The sequence below is a fragment of the Equus asinus genome, chromosome 20 (assembly GCF_041296235.1).
Source record: "Equus asinus isolate D_3611 breed Donkey chromosome 20, EquAss-T2T_v2, whole genome shotgun sequence".
Classification (NCBI taxonomy): Eukaryota; Metazoa; Chordata; class Mammalia; order Perissodactyla; family Equidae; genus Equus; species Equus asinus.
Genome location: NC_091809.1, coordinates 86,656,670 through 86,675,438, shown reverse-complemented (window position 1 = coordinate 86,675,438; position 18,769 = coordinate 86,656,670). Strand labels below are relative to the sequence as shown.

At 42.2% G+C, this 18,769-nt stretch overlaps 1 protein-coding gene across 3 annotated transcripts; it reads right to left on the bottom strand.

Moving 5' to 3' along the window:
- Positions 1-3,488: 3,488 nt before the first annotated feature.
- Positions 3,489-18,512, bottom strand: LOC106831710 (olfactory receptor 51E1). Of its 3 annotated transcripts, XM_014842119.3 has the most exons (3): positions 17,685-17,822; positions 8,438-9,435; positions 3,489-7,987 (listed from the first exon to the last, which is right to left on the bottom strand). In XM_014842119.3, exon 2 carries the CDS (start codon positions 9,391-9,393, stop codon positions 8,440-8,442), a length of 954 nt encoding a protein of 317 aa, XP_014697605.1. In that variant the 5' UTR covers positions 9,394-9,435; positions 17,685-17,822; the 3' UTR covers positions 3,489-7,987; positions 8,438-8,439. The 3 variants fall into 3 exon arrangements, with proteins under 3 accessions (XP_014697605.1, XP_070346976.1, XP_070346975.1); XM_070490875.1 differs by lacking the exon at positions 17,685-17,822 and adding an exon at positions 17,834-18,512 and having other exon boundaries at positions 3,489-9,435; XM_070490874.1 differs by having other exon boundaries at positions 3,489-9,435.
- Positions 18,513-18,769: the final 257 nt, after the last annotated feature.

Here is an 18,769-nt window from a genome sequence, read left to right as displayed (position 1 = left end):
CCTTTTAGAATTCTGCCTACTACGGTGACAGAGTAAACGGATTAATTAACGGATGATTCTATGAAAGTACACAATAAGGGTATCTGATCTATTCCAAGGGATCAGGAATGATTTTTCTCGAGAAGCTATAATTAAGGTGATGTCTGAATGTTGACGAAAAATTAGCTGGGAAAAAGGAAAAGTGAGTATTTAGGGGAAGGTATATTAGGTTGTAGAAGAGGAAGCATGGTGCAGTAAAGGGACAGAATGAAAGGCAGTGCAACTAGAAGTCAAAACACACAGATCTTGTGGTTCAAGATAAGCCTGATAACATAAATGAGGACCAAAGAGAAATATGGGAAATAATTAGCATCTTAAGCAGAGATTAGGGTGGTTGTGACATGATCATATTTATTTTAGAAAGATAATTTTATATTGTGTTGTAGAGAACAGATTGAATTAAAGCCATAATGCATGGAAATTTATCATTTAGAAGGCCACTGAAATAGTCAGATGAGATTTAGTGAAAACTTGGACTAGGAGCCTGGAGACCCAGAGGGAGAGAAACAGATGGTTCAAATTTGTGCAGGAAGTAGAAATTATATAACTTGGTTTTGGATTGCACAGAAAGGCTAAGAAAAGAAAAGAGAAGGGCCAAGGGTGACTGGTAGGTGTGGGGCTTGCACTTAAGGATAAATGGTGGTGTGAGTAACTGAAATATGAAACATGAACAGAGGAACATAGCAGGGTAGAGAATATCATGAGTTTGATTATGGCCACTTTGAGTCCAAACTCCCTTGGAAGTATCCAAATGGCTAGATTACACAGTCCATTAGACTTATAGGCTTAGAGCTCTAGACTAGCTGAACGGTCTAGTCTAGAGATAAAATTGAAGTCATGATATGCAGATGGGAATAGAAACCATCAACCCAAGTGTGGTTGCATAACAATTAAAAGCCTGATTCTAGGCCCTCTAATACGATGTTCTCTCATCTGACAGGGCAGAGTGTATGTGCAAAGGAAACTGAGAGAAGTATTGAGTGAGATAAGAGGAAATTCAAGAGTGTGATGCCATGGAGGCCAAAGGAAGAAAATGTAGCAACAAAGAGGGAGTGGCCAACTGTGTTGAATGTTATTGAGAAGTCAGGGAAGATAAAGGCTGAAAGCCTCAGGCACACAGAGATCCTTGATGATGATAGTGAAAGCTCTTTTGGTAGTTTGACCAAGGCCAAAATTATTTTGGAGCAGTGGAAGAGTTAGGTGAGAGATGTATAAGTGGAGATAAGTTATAGATAACTTTTCTAAGAGATTTGCCTAGAAAGGGAAGAAATAAAAGAGGAAAATAGGATCTAGGCAGGTTTAGACACATGGTTGTCATTGTGTTTTTAATGGAAGAGACTTGAACATAATAAATGCTAGGAGTGCTTGAGATGGTGAGTTTAGATATTCAAGAGGGAGACGGAACAATAATGTAACTTTCCCGAAAAGGTGAGAGGATATTGACCCAAAGCAAATTAATAAAAACGTATATGAGATCCAGCCTGCTGTAATCTTGGTTAATAAAGACTTTCTAATAATCATGCTAACATAAGGAAATATATCTTCCTTTGATAAACTAATACCTCCAATATTTTCTCTGGAAGAATAAAGAGCAGTCTTACCTGAGCACCTCACTGTCTAGGTTTTATTTCTTTTAGTTTTTAATCTATTTATTCAACAATTAGTTTTTAATCTATTTATTCAACAACTATTTATTTACTGTTATTTACAAGGCTAGATTACTTTAAGAACAACAAAAACATGTTCAGAGGTTTGATACATTAGTAGTTTATTTTTCATTTATTCAACCGTCTGGTACAAATATGGGTTGGTGGAAGGTTGCAAGCAGGAGGAGTTCGACAGTACACAATTTTTTAGGAACCCAGGCTGCTGGTGGTTTACCATATACAACACATGATTTCCCATATCACAGTTGATGTACATAGGAGGGTTTTTTAAGCGAGGCACAGAAGTGGCATGTGTCACTTCCTCTCATATTGGAATTAATGGCTAAAATTTAATCATACCCAACTCAAACGAGGCTAGGAAATGCCTAGCTGTGTGTCCACCATGGGAAAGAATTAGGTTTGGTGAACAGTAGTCAATGTCTCTCGTAAGTACCTACTATGCCCTAGACACATTGCTAAAGGCTAAGGATTCAATGATGAACAGATTCAAAGAAACAGTGCCCTCATGTGCTTATATACAGCCCAGCAGCAAATACAGATATTAAATAAGCATTCCAATCACAGTGAGTTTTACAAGAGGAGAAGAAAGTGTGTTGTCGGAATACATATCAGAGAACCTGAGGATTGAAAAAGGAAATGAATCTCAATCACATTTAAGATCATGTTTCAATGTTTGTTACTTGACTTTCTTGGACAAGACTGTTTTCATATCACACTGAAGACAAAACCTGTTAACCCTTGGAAATAGCCCCCTCAGAAACAGAGCTGAGTAATTCCCATGCTTCTAAGCCAGATTGTCTTCTTGTTCCATACCACACAAGACCCCAGTGAAGCCTAGTTGTGAAAGATTCTCTCATTTACTAGCTACCAGTCACCTTCAAATGACCAACGTTTTCTACGCTTGCCATCCCACAGTTTCCATCTTAACCAGTAGCTGCCAAAACTTGCTATCTTCCAGAATCACCAATGGAGACTTTTTAAATTTATAGTTTGCTGAGCCCTATGCCAGATCTCCTGAATCAGAATCTCTAATAACAGGGGACCTGGAAATCTGCACTTGCAAAAGGTTCTCCAAGTGGGCCTCACATGCACTCAGTGAGCGCTTGTCCTTAAATCAGCAGCATTTAAGAAGCATTAACCCAAACATATGTTGTTCCATAAAACAGTTGTCAGTAAACTTTAAAAGATTCAAATCGTGTAAAGTATGTTCTCTGATCACATGGATACTAAATTAGAAAGCAATAGCATAAAGATCTGTGGAAAACTCCTCAAACATTTGGAAACTAAATAATACCCTTCTAAATAAACTACAGGTCAAAGAAGAAATGAAAAGGGAAATTACTAATTATTTTGAACTCAATGAAAATAAAACATCAAAAATTTGTGGGATGCAAGTCAAGCAGTACTGAGAGGGAAATGTATAGCACTACAGCATCTATATAAGAAAAGAAGATCCCAATAACCTCAGTTTCCATCTTAATAACCTAGAAAAAGAGGAGGAAATTAAAGCCAAGATAAGCAGAAGAAAAAATAATAAAGAGAGGAAATCAACAAAATAGACAAAAGAAAAAAATAGAGAAAATTAATGAAAACAAAATCTGTTTCATTGAGAAAAGTAATAAGATTGATAAGCCTCTAGCCAGATGGAACAGGAGAAGAAAAAAAAAGAGAGAAGACAAATTATCAATAGCAGGAATGAGAGAGGTGACCTCACGACAGATGCTACAGATATTAAAAAATGACAAAGGAATATTATTAACACTTATATGCCAGTAAATTTGACAACTTACATAGGATGAAAAGTTTCCTGAAAGAAATAAAACCTTCTCTGTCTGAATCAAGAAAGGGTGATACATCTTTCACTCCTTAGAGTCTTTCTTCTCATCACCTACTTTTTCTAAAGACAATTTCCCTGGGTGATTTTCACTAGAAGCAATTTCTATCTTCCAAATTCCACACTCCCTATCTTTGGAAATGTGGCTTTCCTCCAGTGATATACCTATATTTCAACACAGAACGATGATCTACAAGAACAGCTTAAAAATAAATGTAGGGAAGAGATTGCCTGTCAATCATGATGATGAAAAACATGAAAAGGAAGAATAAGGAGGAGGTGGAGGAAATGGGTTTGGAAGAAAGTCATTGCTCTGGAATATTCTGGGAAGGAGATCCTGGAATAACAGCTCTACCTCCTATACAATTTACCCTGGAATGTGTGTTCTACAGTGGACTTTCTCACATCCACCCCAACTCTGTTCTACAACTTCAGTGGCAGAAATAAAGACAGGATGCTTTGGGGTCAGGAACCAAGCTCACACAGTTATTGCTGAAAGAATATGTGGTAACTGAAAATTCGCTCAGATCAGTTTCTCTGTCCCATTCTTCTCTGTATCCCTAGGACCCCTACATAGTATCTTTATTATATTTTTTCAATAATTGTTTGTTGAGTAAGTGAATAAATAAATGTGTTGATCAGGTGATGCTGGCTAGGGACACAGTGTCACCTGCTTCAGCACTGACTCTTCTTGTAACCTCTCTCAGGAATGTCCATTTCTCCAAGAGACTCTCTTGCCTGGCAGTTTCCATGGTGAAGTCTGACATTGCCAATTGCATCCTCTTCTATGTGCCCATTTTAGATCTCCTCCAGATTCTCCATACCCTCATTCCTCAACTTTCTTAGAATTAAAAGCCCTGCATCCCTGTTGGCTTCCTTAGGAGTAGAAAAGGGAGACTGCAATCTGATTCTGCATCAGCTTCATTCTCTTTAGAACAAATCTGACATAAAAAGTTATGAGATGCCAGTGCAATGGACAAGAAGAAGTTTGAGAACACCTTTTTTAAGAGATAAACAGAGGCCAGCCCCATGGCTGAGTGGTTAAGTTCACATGCTCTGCTTCGGCAGCCTGGGATTCACTAGTTCCATTCGTGGGTATGGACCTACACACTGCTCATCAGGCCATGCTGCAGTGGCATCCCACATAGAAGGACTAGAATAACCTAGAACTAGGGTATACAACTAGGTGCTGGGGCTTTGGGGAGGCAGACAAAGGAAGATTAACAACAGATGTTAGCTCAGAGCCAATCTTCCTCGCCAAAAAGCATAACTTGAAAAAAAGAGAGACATAAACAATGAACATCAACTCTGACGTCCTAAACCAGTGGCATGATATGGCCTTTTCCAAAATTCAGGTCTGCCTATCTCAAGAAGGCCAGACATAGAGCAAGGGGATGACCCTCCACAAGTATGTCCATTACATCCAAGAGAGTCTTATCTCAACTCAATTAAAGGAGTGATATAAGATACTTCATTAACTTGAATAGATATGACTCAGCAGTCTCACTTAAACTTTTCTGAACTGAAAGTGGTCCAGTTCTAAAGTATGTGCCAAGAGGTAGGGGAACACTGAAGAGAGAATATTTCTTTTTTGCCTGATGAATCATAAAGAGCCTCATTTTATAAGGTGTTACTAAAAAGAAAAATGGCAAAAGGCAATTCATACAAAGAAAACCAAGTGGAACAGAGGCTTTAAAAGTGCATGAAATCATTGAGAGACAGCAAGTATTTGTAATTAGCTAAAGAACATAGTATGTGGAAAAATTAGAGATATTACATTGAAAAAAAAAGATGAGAACAGGTGTAAAAGGGAAAAAAAGGAGCTTACTGATGTTCTAGCAAGTTCGAACTCTATACAGGAGGCAATAAAAGACCTTTGATGCGTCTTAAGCAGGGAAGTTAGAGATAATCAGAGTTTTGTTTGGAAAAACTCCTGCAAGCTACATGGGATTTAGGACTAGTACCAAAGATGCTGGGCAAGGAGACCAGTGTGGAGGTTATGGCAATTGTCCGAGCAAGGGGTAAGTATCTGGACTAGAGCATTGGTCATCAGAATGGAAGACACAAGACGTGTTTATGAAACATTTCTAGATAAAACCTAAAAAATAAGCAAGGGACTTATAGACTGAGATTTAATTTTATTCAGACTTCTCCAGGACCCAATAAACGTCCAGGAGGCTAAGATGGTAGGGCCAGAGACAGGAATATCCAAACAAAGGAAACGGGGAAGGTAAAATGATGCCCATGTAAAAGGCATATAATGAAGGTCTTTGTCCAGAACATACCCTAACTTCCAGCCAAATCTCCTAAAAGAGGCAGCTTCTGGGGCCGGCCTGGTGGCACAGTAGTTAAGTTCACATCCTCCGCTTCAGTGGCCCAGAGTTCATGGGTTCAGATCCCGGGTGCGGACACACACACCACTCATCAAGCCATCCTCTGGCAGCGTCCCACATACACAATAGAGGAAGATAGGCACAGATGTTAGCTCAGGGCCAGTCTTCCTCACACACACACACACAAAAAACATAGGCAGCCTCTCCGTCTCATTCTGGTCCTTAGCTCCCGGCCCTTCCAGGGAACCAGTGAGTATTCATGAAGTAAGTGACCAGAAATCTGATCTAGAAGTTAGGAGATTCCTACTGTAGTTCTGTCTCTGTATCTGGCATTTAGTACTCACTGAGAAACATAAAGAAGGTAGTGGTAGGGGTAGTGGTGGTGGTGGTGTGTGTATGTATATGTGTGTTTACACTCACAAAACGGCTAAGTCATTTAGAATCAAAACCATGAAACTTTATCCCGAGCATATACAGACTTGGAATCCCTTCTAAAATCTAGAATAATGACTGCATCCTTAGAAGAAATTTAAAATGTGTCTGTTTGATTTATCTGTTTATTCTCCATCTACGTCTCCAAAAGGATTCCAAACATAAAACAGATACACACATTCATTATATGCCCATACAGAAGCATGCACACAAAGGCTTATTAAAAATCTGGAAAAATAAACACCAAAATGCTAACAACGTTTTTTTCCTTTTAAGGTGACAAGTTTATTGGATTTTTTATTATATTTTTATTTCTTTTATATTTTCAGAGTGTCTAATATTTTTGTTTATGGTGACCATACATTGCTTTCCTAATGAGAAAAAAGATCTGTCTCTTTCTTTCTCTTTCATTCTTTCTCTTTCTCTTAATCCCGATGTCAGGGCATTCCTGGGCAATGAGCTGACCCTCCACTCAGCCCAAAATGATCAACGTCTGCATTGACTCTAGCTTATGCACCTAGTTCTTCTGGCTACCACTCACCAGGGCATATCAGATTCCATGCTGCTCACAATTCTCATCTTCTGGATTCCAGTCCAAGAAATCAGCTATGCTCTCTCCATGCCCTCGCTACCAAGTAGTCCTGTGCTACTAAGCCATGGCCAGAAAATTCTGGATAGCCTGTGCCATGCTCTCACACCTGCTTCTCACACTCACCTACCTTTTTTTTAGGTAGCACTCCCCCTGTAGGTAGTGGTCTCATCTCTGCCTGTGGTCTTGTTCTCAGGGCACTGATGCTGTGGGCTTCCCCAGTAGAACAGCTCAAAGCCCTGGGGATATATGATGTCCCTTTATACGTTCTTCTCAGTTTCTGTGGACCCACGCTTGCCTTGGCCTTGCTTCCTGACTAGCCACCTGGGCCACCAGCCTTGCTCAGTCTCATGATGCCTCCTGCTCTTGACTCCCTGGTCTGTGGTAGACTTGCCATTTCTGCCATGAGCTTCTAGGTATTCTCAGCTGCATCTCTCCATAAAGTGTCTCTCCAGATAACCAGTGAATGTCCCCACTGAAATAGCTAATCATGCTATTTCCCAAACTAGCCACTGTTTGGGAATTACTCAAACATATTCCTGCTTCTACTACACAAGTACAATGGCAAATGGACCAGTAACTTCTGGGATTAAAGCCATCAACAACATTAACAGGAAATTTCTAAATACAATACTGGATGGGTGAGAAAGGAAATTAAATATCTCCATTAGAAAATGCAAGACTCTGGAAATGTCTAACTCACTGCCCCACTGGACTCTCTAACACTCCCTCTCCACAATGTGGGATTGGGCATCAAAGACTTAAATTTTTTCGTGACCTCATGTAATTCACTGATCCCCATTGAACATCAATTTCCCCATTGGTACAATGGGAGTACTAATCATATTCCTCAAAAGGTTGATAAGAAAATTAAATAAGGAAAAGTATAAATGGGTTGTGAAAACTCTCGGAACAGAACATGTCATCTTTAATTAATGTAAATAACTGTGGTCTTTTCACGGTTTTACTTCCAATACTCTTCTTAAGGGCTGGTGCCGAGAAGAAAAGAAATTATTTATTCTCTGTGGAGGTCATCTTGAAGAAGGAAATCCAGGTATGTCTCTTTTTCTGAGATCCAACATGGTAGGGGATTCTGAAGAGGAAATTATAGTTTTAAATCAGATTATCTGATGGTATTGTATTCTTATGTCATTTACTTTTGCCATGTTTAAGTCTTTGGTAAACATTCTTTAGACATACAACACTTATCTCAGAATGCTGTGGACTTTCAGTGCAAGCAATTTAGAGATTTGGACTGAATGGTTAAATGGGGACTAATAACCCTCCAACCACAATCACCTTGGGGTCCTAATAATTATATACAGAGAAGAACTAAAAGGAAAAATGGTAGTGAAAAATGGGGATTGGGAGGATATGGTTCTGCTGCCCCTATCCACATGGAGATTCTCCAACCAGTTTCATCTTCGAAAGATCCATTGTGTTTTTATTATGGAAGATTTTTTTCCTAATACTTTCTTCCAAAATCTTGATATTAATATCTGAATTGAAGGACTTTGAATGAAAAAGAAGTTTGATCACTGACCCCTAGGGATCTGAAGTGTGGGTGGTCACATGGAAAAGACGTATGATGCGCTGCCGGATCTCCTTTGTCTTCACTCCATAGACAATAGGGTTGAGCACGGGAGGAACAAGCAGGTAGGTGTTGGCCATGATGATAGGTAGGAGGGAGTCATGCCGCTTGCCAAAACGGTGCACAATAGACAATCCAATGAATGGTACATAGAATATGAAAACAGCACACACATGAGAGACACAAGTGCCAAATGCCTTTGCCTGGGCTTCACGTGTCAAACCCAACACAGTCTTGAGGATAAGAAGATATGACAAGGAGATGAGAAGTGAGTCCAAGCCAATGGCAGAGATGATGACAATGAGGCCATAGATGATATTGACACGGATGTCAGCACAAGCCAGCTTCATGACATCTTGGTGTAGGCAGTAGGAATGGGAAAGGATATTGGAATGGCAGAAAGGCAGCTGTTTGATGAAGACAGGCAGGGGTGCCATAAGTGCAGCACCCCGTACTACAGCAGCCATGCCAATCTTGGTAACACGAGGCAATGTTAGCACAGTGGCATGGCGTAGAGGGTGGCAGATGGCCACATAGCGGTCAAAGGCCATGGCCAGCAGTACCGTGGACTCCATGCCAGATAAGGAGTGGATGGCAAACATCTGTAGCAGACAAGCATCAAACTGGATGGTAGTGGAATTGAACCAGAAGATGGCCATCATTTTGGGCATGGATGAGGTGGAGATGAGGATGTCAAGGCCAGAAAGCATGCAAAGAAAGATGTACATGGGTTCATGTAGGCTGTGCTCAGTCCGCACAACGTAGATGATCATCAAGTTACCTAGAACAGCAATAACGTAGAGGGAGAACAGTGGGAAGGCCAACCAGAACTGAGCTTCTTCCAAGCCTGGGAGGCCTATTAGAATGAAATATGTAGCACTGGATTCATTGCCACTGGGGACCACCATAGTGAGGAAGCTGAGCTGTGACCAGTGCCAGGCAGGTAGAGGCTGGAATGCAAAGACAAGCCATTGTCAGATTCTCCAGAATCACAATAGCACACTTCCTTCCCTCCATGCTGATGTCATATTCTCTGACCCAAACTCTAACTTAATTGTCTATCCAAACTCTGACTCTATTCTAATATCAATCTAACTGTCCTTCATAACTCAAGGCCCAGGTGAAAATTCACCCAGCCCTACTGACTAACCCCACTCTAAAGTCAATCCTGAAGACAAGTAAAATACTAAGGCAAAAATTCTAAGCAAATTTTAACTCATTTAGTTCACCAAAGATATACTATTGATTGAGCACATATCAGGCTTAGATGATAAAAAAAATCCCATCACTTCTTCTGTCCTATCCTACCGTTATGCTCCCTATGCTTAATACCAACTGTAATTCTAATTATATCATTAGACTATCTTTAAGACTAATTCCAGTCCAAATGTAGCAATACTAATGGCAACATAGATTAACACTGAAACCTAACCTTATCACTAATCCTAATGATGTCTTCAATTCTAGCCTTAACCCTAACTTTAATATTAACCTAACACTTAATTCTAGTAGTCATTTCAAACTTAATCTAAAACTTAATAGCACATATTTTATGACAAACTCTATTTCAATTTTTTGAAAACCTGACACACTAACTTCATCCTGAACTCTAACTCTACATTTCACTCTTTCCCAAATGTCCATTCAAAGTCTTACACTTGTCCAGACTACCCAGTTTATATCATAAAACAAACAATGGCTGCAGTGGATGCCATTGGTGTCCCACCTAGGTCCCCTTCACCAAGCCAGTGCACCTATATCCTAGGGGGTGTTGAATGCTAACAGCTCACAGTTCTTCCCTTCTCCAGAAAATTGTTCATGATCAAATGAGAGGCACCACACCCAGGAAGTTACGCTATCCCCCTCAGGGCTCATATAGTGTTCAATGACTGCCTGGCATAAAGGTACAAAAGGTTAGCCTGCTTGCCTCCAGGTAGGACCAAAGCTGTGATGCAACATGTGCTTCAGAACTTCCTGAGGAACCAGAACTTCCTGAGACCACAGCCTTACTTAGCTTTCTTTCCTGGCTCTATCCCGCTTCCCTCACTCCTCTTCTCATGGCAGTACTCCCTCAATATATCATTTAAATCAGAATCTCCATCTCAAGCTCTGTTTCTAGGCAACCTACCAGACTTAAGAGAGTGGGACTAACACAGAAGACTAAATCTGAGAGATGATGACATTAGAAGCACTGGAGTAATAATCAATACCATAGCAGGGTTCTAGTCTCCTCAAGTCTGGCTTCTAAAGTGGTAGATATAAGCAGAGGTTGCTGAAGTGGGAAATGTCAGACGAGTTTTCTCAGATCTTATCTCTCTGTTGAAACAATTAAAGAGCTGACTAACTTCCTTCCTCTCTTTCTTTCTTCCATCCACAAATATTTTTGGTCCTACTATTTACTCAATTATGTAAATTGTATAGATTTACACCCATTTTTTATATATATATGTTCAACTATAATTTGGGAGCTAGCTATCTCCTCTTTCCAATATAGAAATCGTGTCATTTATTGCTAAGGTATATTTAAGATAATTTTATCTTGGGAAGAAAAAGGAAAAGCTAGATTCTTAAGATCTGGTCCTTGACACCTGGGGTAGGGGCTTTCTGCATGGGTTACCAGAGGGCAGTTGAGTGTGAAGAAGAGCTCATGGCCATCATCAGGAGGGACTTATACACCATTCACTGGGCTCAAGATGTGTCAATAATCTTCTTTCCACCACTAAGCTGTTACCCAGAGGTTCCCTCAGACCAGACACTAAGAGCAAAACAGTGGGAGTATGAGTTTTAGAACAGAGAGTAGCAATTTAATTCAAACTACTGAAGGGAGAAGGTTATTAACCTAGAACTTCAGGCAAAGAGGCCAACCTCATCAATGCCCCCTAAATCTTCCACACTGACCTCTCTGTAGTCTGTGACACTGTGAGCAGTTCCCTCCTTCTTAAAACTCCTCCCTCCTCCTTCTGCTGTTCCTCATCTCTCTCTGATCACTAATTCTTGGTGTCCCTTCTGGATCTTCAGCCTTCTCTGCTTGACTCTTAATCATATTCTTAAATGATAATGCCCTCAGAATTTTATCCTCAGTGTTCTTCTTGTTCTATACTTTCTCCCCGGGGCCATCTCATCCCCTTCAGTAAATCCATTTGTTATGTATAAACTATTTATTCCAAAATCTGTTTAGCAAGCCCTGAGTTATCTTACATGATCCAGATTCCTAATTCTAAATTCTTACTAAAAGGGTCCACCTGGGTCTCTCTCAAGCACATCAAACTCTCCGTGTCTGAAAAAGAAACTCTTCCAGAGGCAGCATTGTATAGCTGTTAAGAGTATGAGTTTTGAAATCCATGCTGGATTCAAATGCCAGCCAAAAACTTCATTAGCTATGCCATATCGAGCAAATCACTGAACTTTTCCAAACTTCAGTTTCCTCATCTTTAAAATGAGAATAATATTCGCTATCTAACAGAGGTCAATGTGAGGATTAAATAAGACGTTGAGTGTACAGCAATCAACACAATGCCTGGCATAGTAAATATGCAAAAAAATCTTATCTGTTGTTGTTAGTCATCTTCCTCTAGTGTTTTCTTTGTTCTGTGATGGTGGCCTAAACAGTCACACAAGCTAGATATTCTGATCTGACTGCCATGCCCCTAGTGTAAACTTCTTCACCTGTATAATTCCAATAATATTATAACCAAATAAAATCAGGTCACTATCTGTTGTTCAAAAAAAAACTTTTGAAAACTCCAAATTAATTCTATAACGAAGACTGAACTACTACGGAAGTCAGCTCATGCTGTATGCTGAAGGTGCATTGACTCCCATGCCTCTGTGTCTTCTTGTCTATTCTACTTCTCTTCCCTTTGTTAAGATCCTCCCAAACCTCACTCCTTGACTTCCCAGTGAGCAAAATCTTACTCATCTTTCACATCGTGGTTTACTGTCTCTCTCTTTTCTATTTTTCCTAAGCCTATTTCCCCTGGGTATAGTTAAATATTTCCTGCTTTGTGCTCGGAAGAACTTTATTTAGGTCTCTTTTTATGCATTTACCATCCTGAGCTATAATTATTGCTGTATTTGTTTTTCCCTGAATTATGAATTCTTTGATGGCAGGGACAATATTGTATTTATTACTGTTTAGTTAATGTTAGCTGAAAATGAAAATGATTTTTATCAAAAGAAGAATCCCTCAATAGGCATCTAACGAGGATGGCACAGACAAAGGGAGGAAGGACTGCCAGTTGTCTGAACTATAGAGACTTTTGAGAAGAATGAAAGAATGTTTGGAATGGCAGTGCTGGGTGGGCTTCAGTTCAAAATAATAATCTTTAAGGCCAAAAAGCAAAAGCCTTTCTTGCCCAGGGAGCCCGAGGGCATGAGAGGATACATGGAGAACAGGGTAGGTGCAAAGCCTTGGCTCTAAAGAAATGCAAAGTGGACATGTGGCACAGTTTGTGCCCAAGAGAGGGGGTGACCTAGGATCCCTCACCTGGAGGCATCAGCAAGAAGGCTCCGGTACTCCAGAGAGCCAGATATCCACACCGTCCAGAAATTTCACATGAACAGACATGGTAGAGCAGGGCAATTCCCAGGATCAAAATGCGCTGCTTTAGGAAACATATTGTAGAAGAATCATGGGTTGGCATCTTCAACCCTATTACCTTTGAGGGTAAAGTGATGTTGTGAGCAGAGTCCTGGGGCAAGGAATGCAAGTCTCAGCTCTAAATAAATGCAGAAGGTAATAATAACCTCATAGTGCTGCTGCAAAATTATATGAGATAAGGCATCCCAAAAGATGTAAAAACTGCATCACAGTGTACAAAGCACTTTTTTTCACATTTCCATAAAAATGAGGAATAAGATCTCTGAAAATGTGTGGTTTCTAAAATCTTTTCATTTCCCTCCAATTTGTCACCTTAATTGCCACTCCACCTCAAGCACACATTCATACACACACATACTGACTGGCAGTCCATCTATCACAATGGCAAAGACTAACACTGATATGGAGATACCAGAAATCAAAGAGAGGAGGATTCAGCTAGCCTGGGAGGGAAGTGCCTTGGAGCACAAAATGGGCAGCTATCACGGAAGGTAAAATATCTGGCTAGACCTCCAAAGACTGCAGGAGGAGAGAAACGAAGAAATGTGGAGGGAGCCAGTGAGAGAGCCCATGTCACCCTTCAGACTGTCTATCCCTGAAGCATCCCAGTCTCCCACAGTTCTGCTAAGGAGGCAGGCAGAGGGACCAAATGACGTCCAGCCTGAGCCCCTGTTGGTAATTAGAACATCTGCACGCACTCAGAGAACATTTAGAGCTCTGGAGGAAATTGGAACTAAATCACTCTATTTTGAAAATAACACATAATCAAGGAAAAATAAACAAAGATGTTTGGGTTGTTTTTTTAAAGCCCACGCTGTCCCAACCCCCAGGGAACAGCACTGTCCTTGAGCTTTTCTCTGAAAAAGTCACACTATCTTAGCAAGTCCCAGGAATGTTTCTTAAATTGTGAATGATATCTTAGCCCTTTCTTGAGAATAAGAGAGAAGGAGCCCCTGGCTATACAGAGTGGAAATCCATTTTGAGGCACTCAACCCTCCTCAATCCTTCCCCTCCTCTCCAGGGCTCTGTCCCCCAGTGCCAACTCAGCCCCCAAGACCAGCCTATCCTCACACTCTTTCTCAGAACTCTCTGAGCTCCTTCCTTTTCAGAGACCCATGGAAAAGCAGTCATAGAGGTAGGCCAGTGTCTATGAATTCTATTTCTTCAGACCCAAGAGAACAATGACATCACTCCCAGCACTGATTGCATGGCTTTAATGATAATAACAGAAATCACTGAGTGCCTACAAAATGCCAGACTGTATAAAGCTTCTCTCTCACCCAAGAACAACTCTGCATAATAGGAATTTAATGTATCTTCTCTATATTGTAGGTGAAAAATTGAGGTTCCAAAGGGTTAAATAATGTTCCCAGGGTTGAACAGTAAAGCAGAAATTTAACCTAGATTGTCTAATTCCAAGGCCTGTACATTTTCCTCTCTTCTAGACTGCCTTTAATTGTGCTGCACTTTCTGAAAGCTACTAAAATCTGCCCAAGAGGCAGGGTAGCAGAAGGGCTTGGTAAGTAGGACACCTGGCCCAGGTAGACCCTTAGAAGGCAACCCAAGAGGGCAGTAAAGAGGACCCCCCTGGACTGGAACTTGGGTAATCTCCTCCTTTCAGTCCCAACTCCTCTGGCTGTGACCTGGGGAGGCCCCAAGATAGAGATTAAAAAGCTTTATTCTCTACCAAGTACTTCCTTCTTATATGATTAGAGCCTCCCCTCAGCCGGTCAAGCAGGTTTTATTAACCCCATTTGATAGATAAGGATGTTGAGAGTAAGGGCTCTCAATGCCAAATCCATGTGTTTGGCACTGAGAATATGCCAAACTACTGCCCGGCCCCTCTCCCAGTCTCCTTAAGAACAGACCAATGCAGGGGCCAGCCTGGTGGAGTAGTGATTAAGTTTGCGCGCTCCACTTCGGCAGCCTGGGGTTTGCAGGTTTGGATCCCAGGCACGGATGTAGTGCCGCTCGTCAGGCCAGGCTGTGGTGGCATCCCACATAAAATAGAGGAAGATTGGCACAGATGTTAGCTCAGCGACAATCTTCCTAAAGCCAAAAGAGGAGGATTGGCAACAGATATTAGCTCAGGGCCAATCTTACTCACACACACACACACACACACACACACACACACACACAAAAGAATAGACCAATACTTTATAAGGACTATTTCAGTGTTAGTCTCCAAGGAATCCAAAATTTGAGGACTCATGAGTCTAGAGAGCCTCCCTGTGAATTGGATACCTGACCAGCTCTTCCCACTTAGGTTCAGCGGGGAAGAGAAACAAGGAGAGAATGGGAGAGGAGATTCATGGTGTAAACACAGAAAATGTTCCATGCCTAGAGCAGTGGGGTGGGGGCCTCTGCAGGCACTGCCAGCCTCTGTGGGAACATCTGGAAGAAAGTGTTCTTGGATACAAGCCCAGAAATACCTGGAAGTCTCTGACTCCTACTCCCAGGATCAGAGAGGGAAGGCAGACTTCAGGGGCAATGCGGTGGCCAGCAAGGACTGTAGGAGCTCATCACTTGATTCATGGAGCGGATGCTCTTTCCTGACGCTCTGTGAGGGTGGTAGCCCCAGAATCACTTCCACTGCAAATCACCCACATCCTCTGTCCCCCATACCTTGTTTGGATTTGATGAAGCAGGGGAGCCCTTGCAGGGCCTTGGGCATTCTTTTTAGAATGGCCAAGATGGAAATGGAAAAATGAGAGGGTGCGATTTCCAACTCAAATAAAGCAGAGTGAGGCTTCCAGCTCCAATCTACTCACTCAGGTCAGCCTGGCCCTCCAAAATCAGCCCCAGCAGAGCTCTAGAGGCTCAGGTCCCTGCTCCTCCACTTCCCAAGTAGTACGAGAGCCAGTAAGAGTCCCACAGACCTGCAAAGCTTGACCTAGTTATCAGTGCCATTTGGAGCTACTCTAGCTGTTGCTTACATGCAGGGAAATGTGGTGCAGTGGAAAAACTGGATCTGGGACTTTGATTGATACTCCGATTTTTTTCAACAATTATTAATTGACTGACTACTGTGTTCCAGGCTCTGTGTTATGCCCTGGAGATACTGAGATGCAGGGTAAACAAGGTACTGTTCAGCCCTCCAGTGGTAGGGAGAAACTGAGACAAATATGCAGACATCACAGCATGTTGTGATAAATGCTAGGACAAGGTAAGCTCAAGGGCCTCAAGAGCAAAGCAGACAAGAGCCCCCCCAAGCTGCCAGGCTGAGAGGGCTTCCCCAAGGAGGCCAACCAGGCCAAGACCTGAGAGTCCAGTCAGAGTTAACCAAGCATGGTTGGGGGCGTGGGAACAGCAGCATTCAGTTAGACAACAAAAACATATGGAGTACCTACTTTGTGCCCAAAATTGGAGATAAAACACTGGATAAAATAGAAAAAGATCGCTTCTTTCATGGAGCTCACGCACTAGGAGGGCAATAACAAAAAGTAACAAATGAGCAAGAAAATTTCAGACAAAGATAAGTGCACTGAAGACAAGATAGAGTGATAGGACAGGAAAGGACAGGGCCAGGGCTCCCATATTTGAGATGGGGGTGAGTGAAAGCCTCTGAGGAGGCGACATATGAGCTGAGAAATGTGTGATGAGAAAACAGCAGACACTCTAAGATCTAGGGAACTAGTGTTCCAGGAGGAGAAGACAAGAGAAAAAGGTCTTGAGGCAAGAATGAGTTTCGGTATTCATAGAAGAGAAAGAAGGTCAATGTGGTCAGAGTATTGAGAGCACGAGAGAGTTTTAGAAGATGAGGTCAGAGAAGAGGGCAGGGGCCAGATCACGGAGTGGCTTGCAGGACATGGCAAGAAGCTTCACTTTAATTCTAAGTGACTTGGGGGAATTTAAACAACAGACTTGATCTAATTTGTTGTTAAAGGTAGATTCTGGCAAATTCAAAGTCCCAGAGAGAAAGAGAACATACCTCGTTTGGAAAGCTGCAAGTGGTTCAATGTAGATGAGGTAAAGAGTGCAAGGCAGGGGAAGCCACGGTATAGACACTAATCTACTTTTCAAATGGGCTGAAGACTGAACCCTGATCTAGAAACAGACTAAGTCAGGATCAGAGGCCCTGGAAGACTGTCAAGTCCCAATCTCAGCGGCAGCCTGACTCCTGATGCAGAGTACAGAAGGAGCCCGAATTTGCTCAGAGCCCACACCCCAAACAGAGCTATAGTCTGATCCCCAATCACAAACTGAACTTTGTCCACACTAACAACCTGAATACTGGCGCTGTTCACACACTGAGCCCTAATCCAACTCTAATCCAGTCCCAACCCGGTCTGTTCTCTGTCCCCGTTCACCTGCATTTAGACCAACTCCTGCCAGGCTCTCAGTAAACCGATCACTGGAAAACCACCCATAGACAGCATCTAACATCGCCCATGCTTCCCTTCACCACACAAGCACAGAAATTTCTAAGGCTGTCTGTTCCTTGAGCCAGGGCCCTCCTTCACATCCCCCGGCCCCACCCCTGGACTTCTGGTTCTTCACAGCCTGGTTTCTCATTCACTCAGCAGGTCTAACAGGAGATCCCTGGCTACAAGAAGCCCACACACCTGGATGTACCCTCTGGTCTCCTACACTCACCTCAGTTGCACTGAAGGAACGTTTGCCCTTTTCTCCAGTACTCTTCCTGAGGAGGTCGGGCAGGGCAGGCTGCACTGAAGCACAGCCCTCTCTGTCTCCGCCTCCTCATCTGGGCCTCCCTGGTCAGGATTATTTATTCTCTGCCTTACCTCCTCCCTCCTCTGCTTCTCCCTGCTGGGGAGCGGGGGACTGCCCAGAAGGTCTATCAGCAGGTACCCCTCAGCAGCCAGCTGTGGGTCTGGTGTCCTTCTTGGCTTCTGTGTCCTAGGAAGGTATGCCTGGGGGAATGAGGAAGGAGGGGCAGTGAATAGAGGGGGGTCTCTAGAGTCCTCCCCAGATGGGCCTAGTGCCAGCTGGATACTTAGCCAGCTCCCAGTGTGGTTAGACAGGGGGAATGAGTGAGGAAAGTCTAGAAGAATCCCATTTGTATGGCTATGGCCTTTGGAGGAGCTTTTCTCCAAGATTCTTCCCAGGCTTACCAAACTCAGCCAGAGAAAAAGCAGAATAAGCTCTCAGGGAAGTCCCATGATTAAGAGCCAGCTCCTCGCCTTCCTGAGGCTTTCTCTGTCCTCTGCCTTCTTTCCATTGGTAGCCCCTGCTTGGGTTTTTGCTGAGCCTGGATCCCCATGGACCCTTCTGTCTTTCCCCAAAACTCTAGGGCCACATCTTCTTTGTCCCCCAGGCTCTGGGGCCTGTGTCTAGCTAACTCACAGCAAGGGTCCCCAGGGACCATGCCTCTGCCTTCTACTCCCTGGCCATGGGTTTCTGAACTCCTGGCTGAGGAAGGAGGATGCAGTTTCCCTAACCCTCCCCTAATCCCAACACCAGCCATATAAGACCACTGCCATCTGGTTTCTCCTTTAATGATAAAAATAGTGAGAGAACATTTTAGAGAGTTAGAGAACAATTTTAATGTGAAAATAAATATCTTACATATTTAAATAAGTAAAAAAATATATATACCTATAAATAAATCCAAGTGCATTTAGTTGGTTTCTCTTTATTTTTTATTTTGGTCAGTTTCACAATGTAAGTTTTAAATTCACAACACAGGGCATGCTGATTTAAGCTATAAAAAATAGACA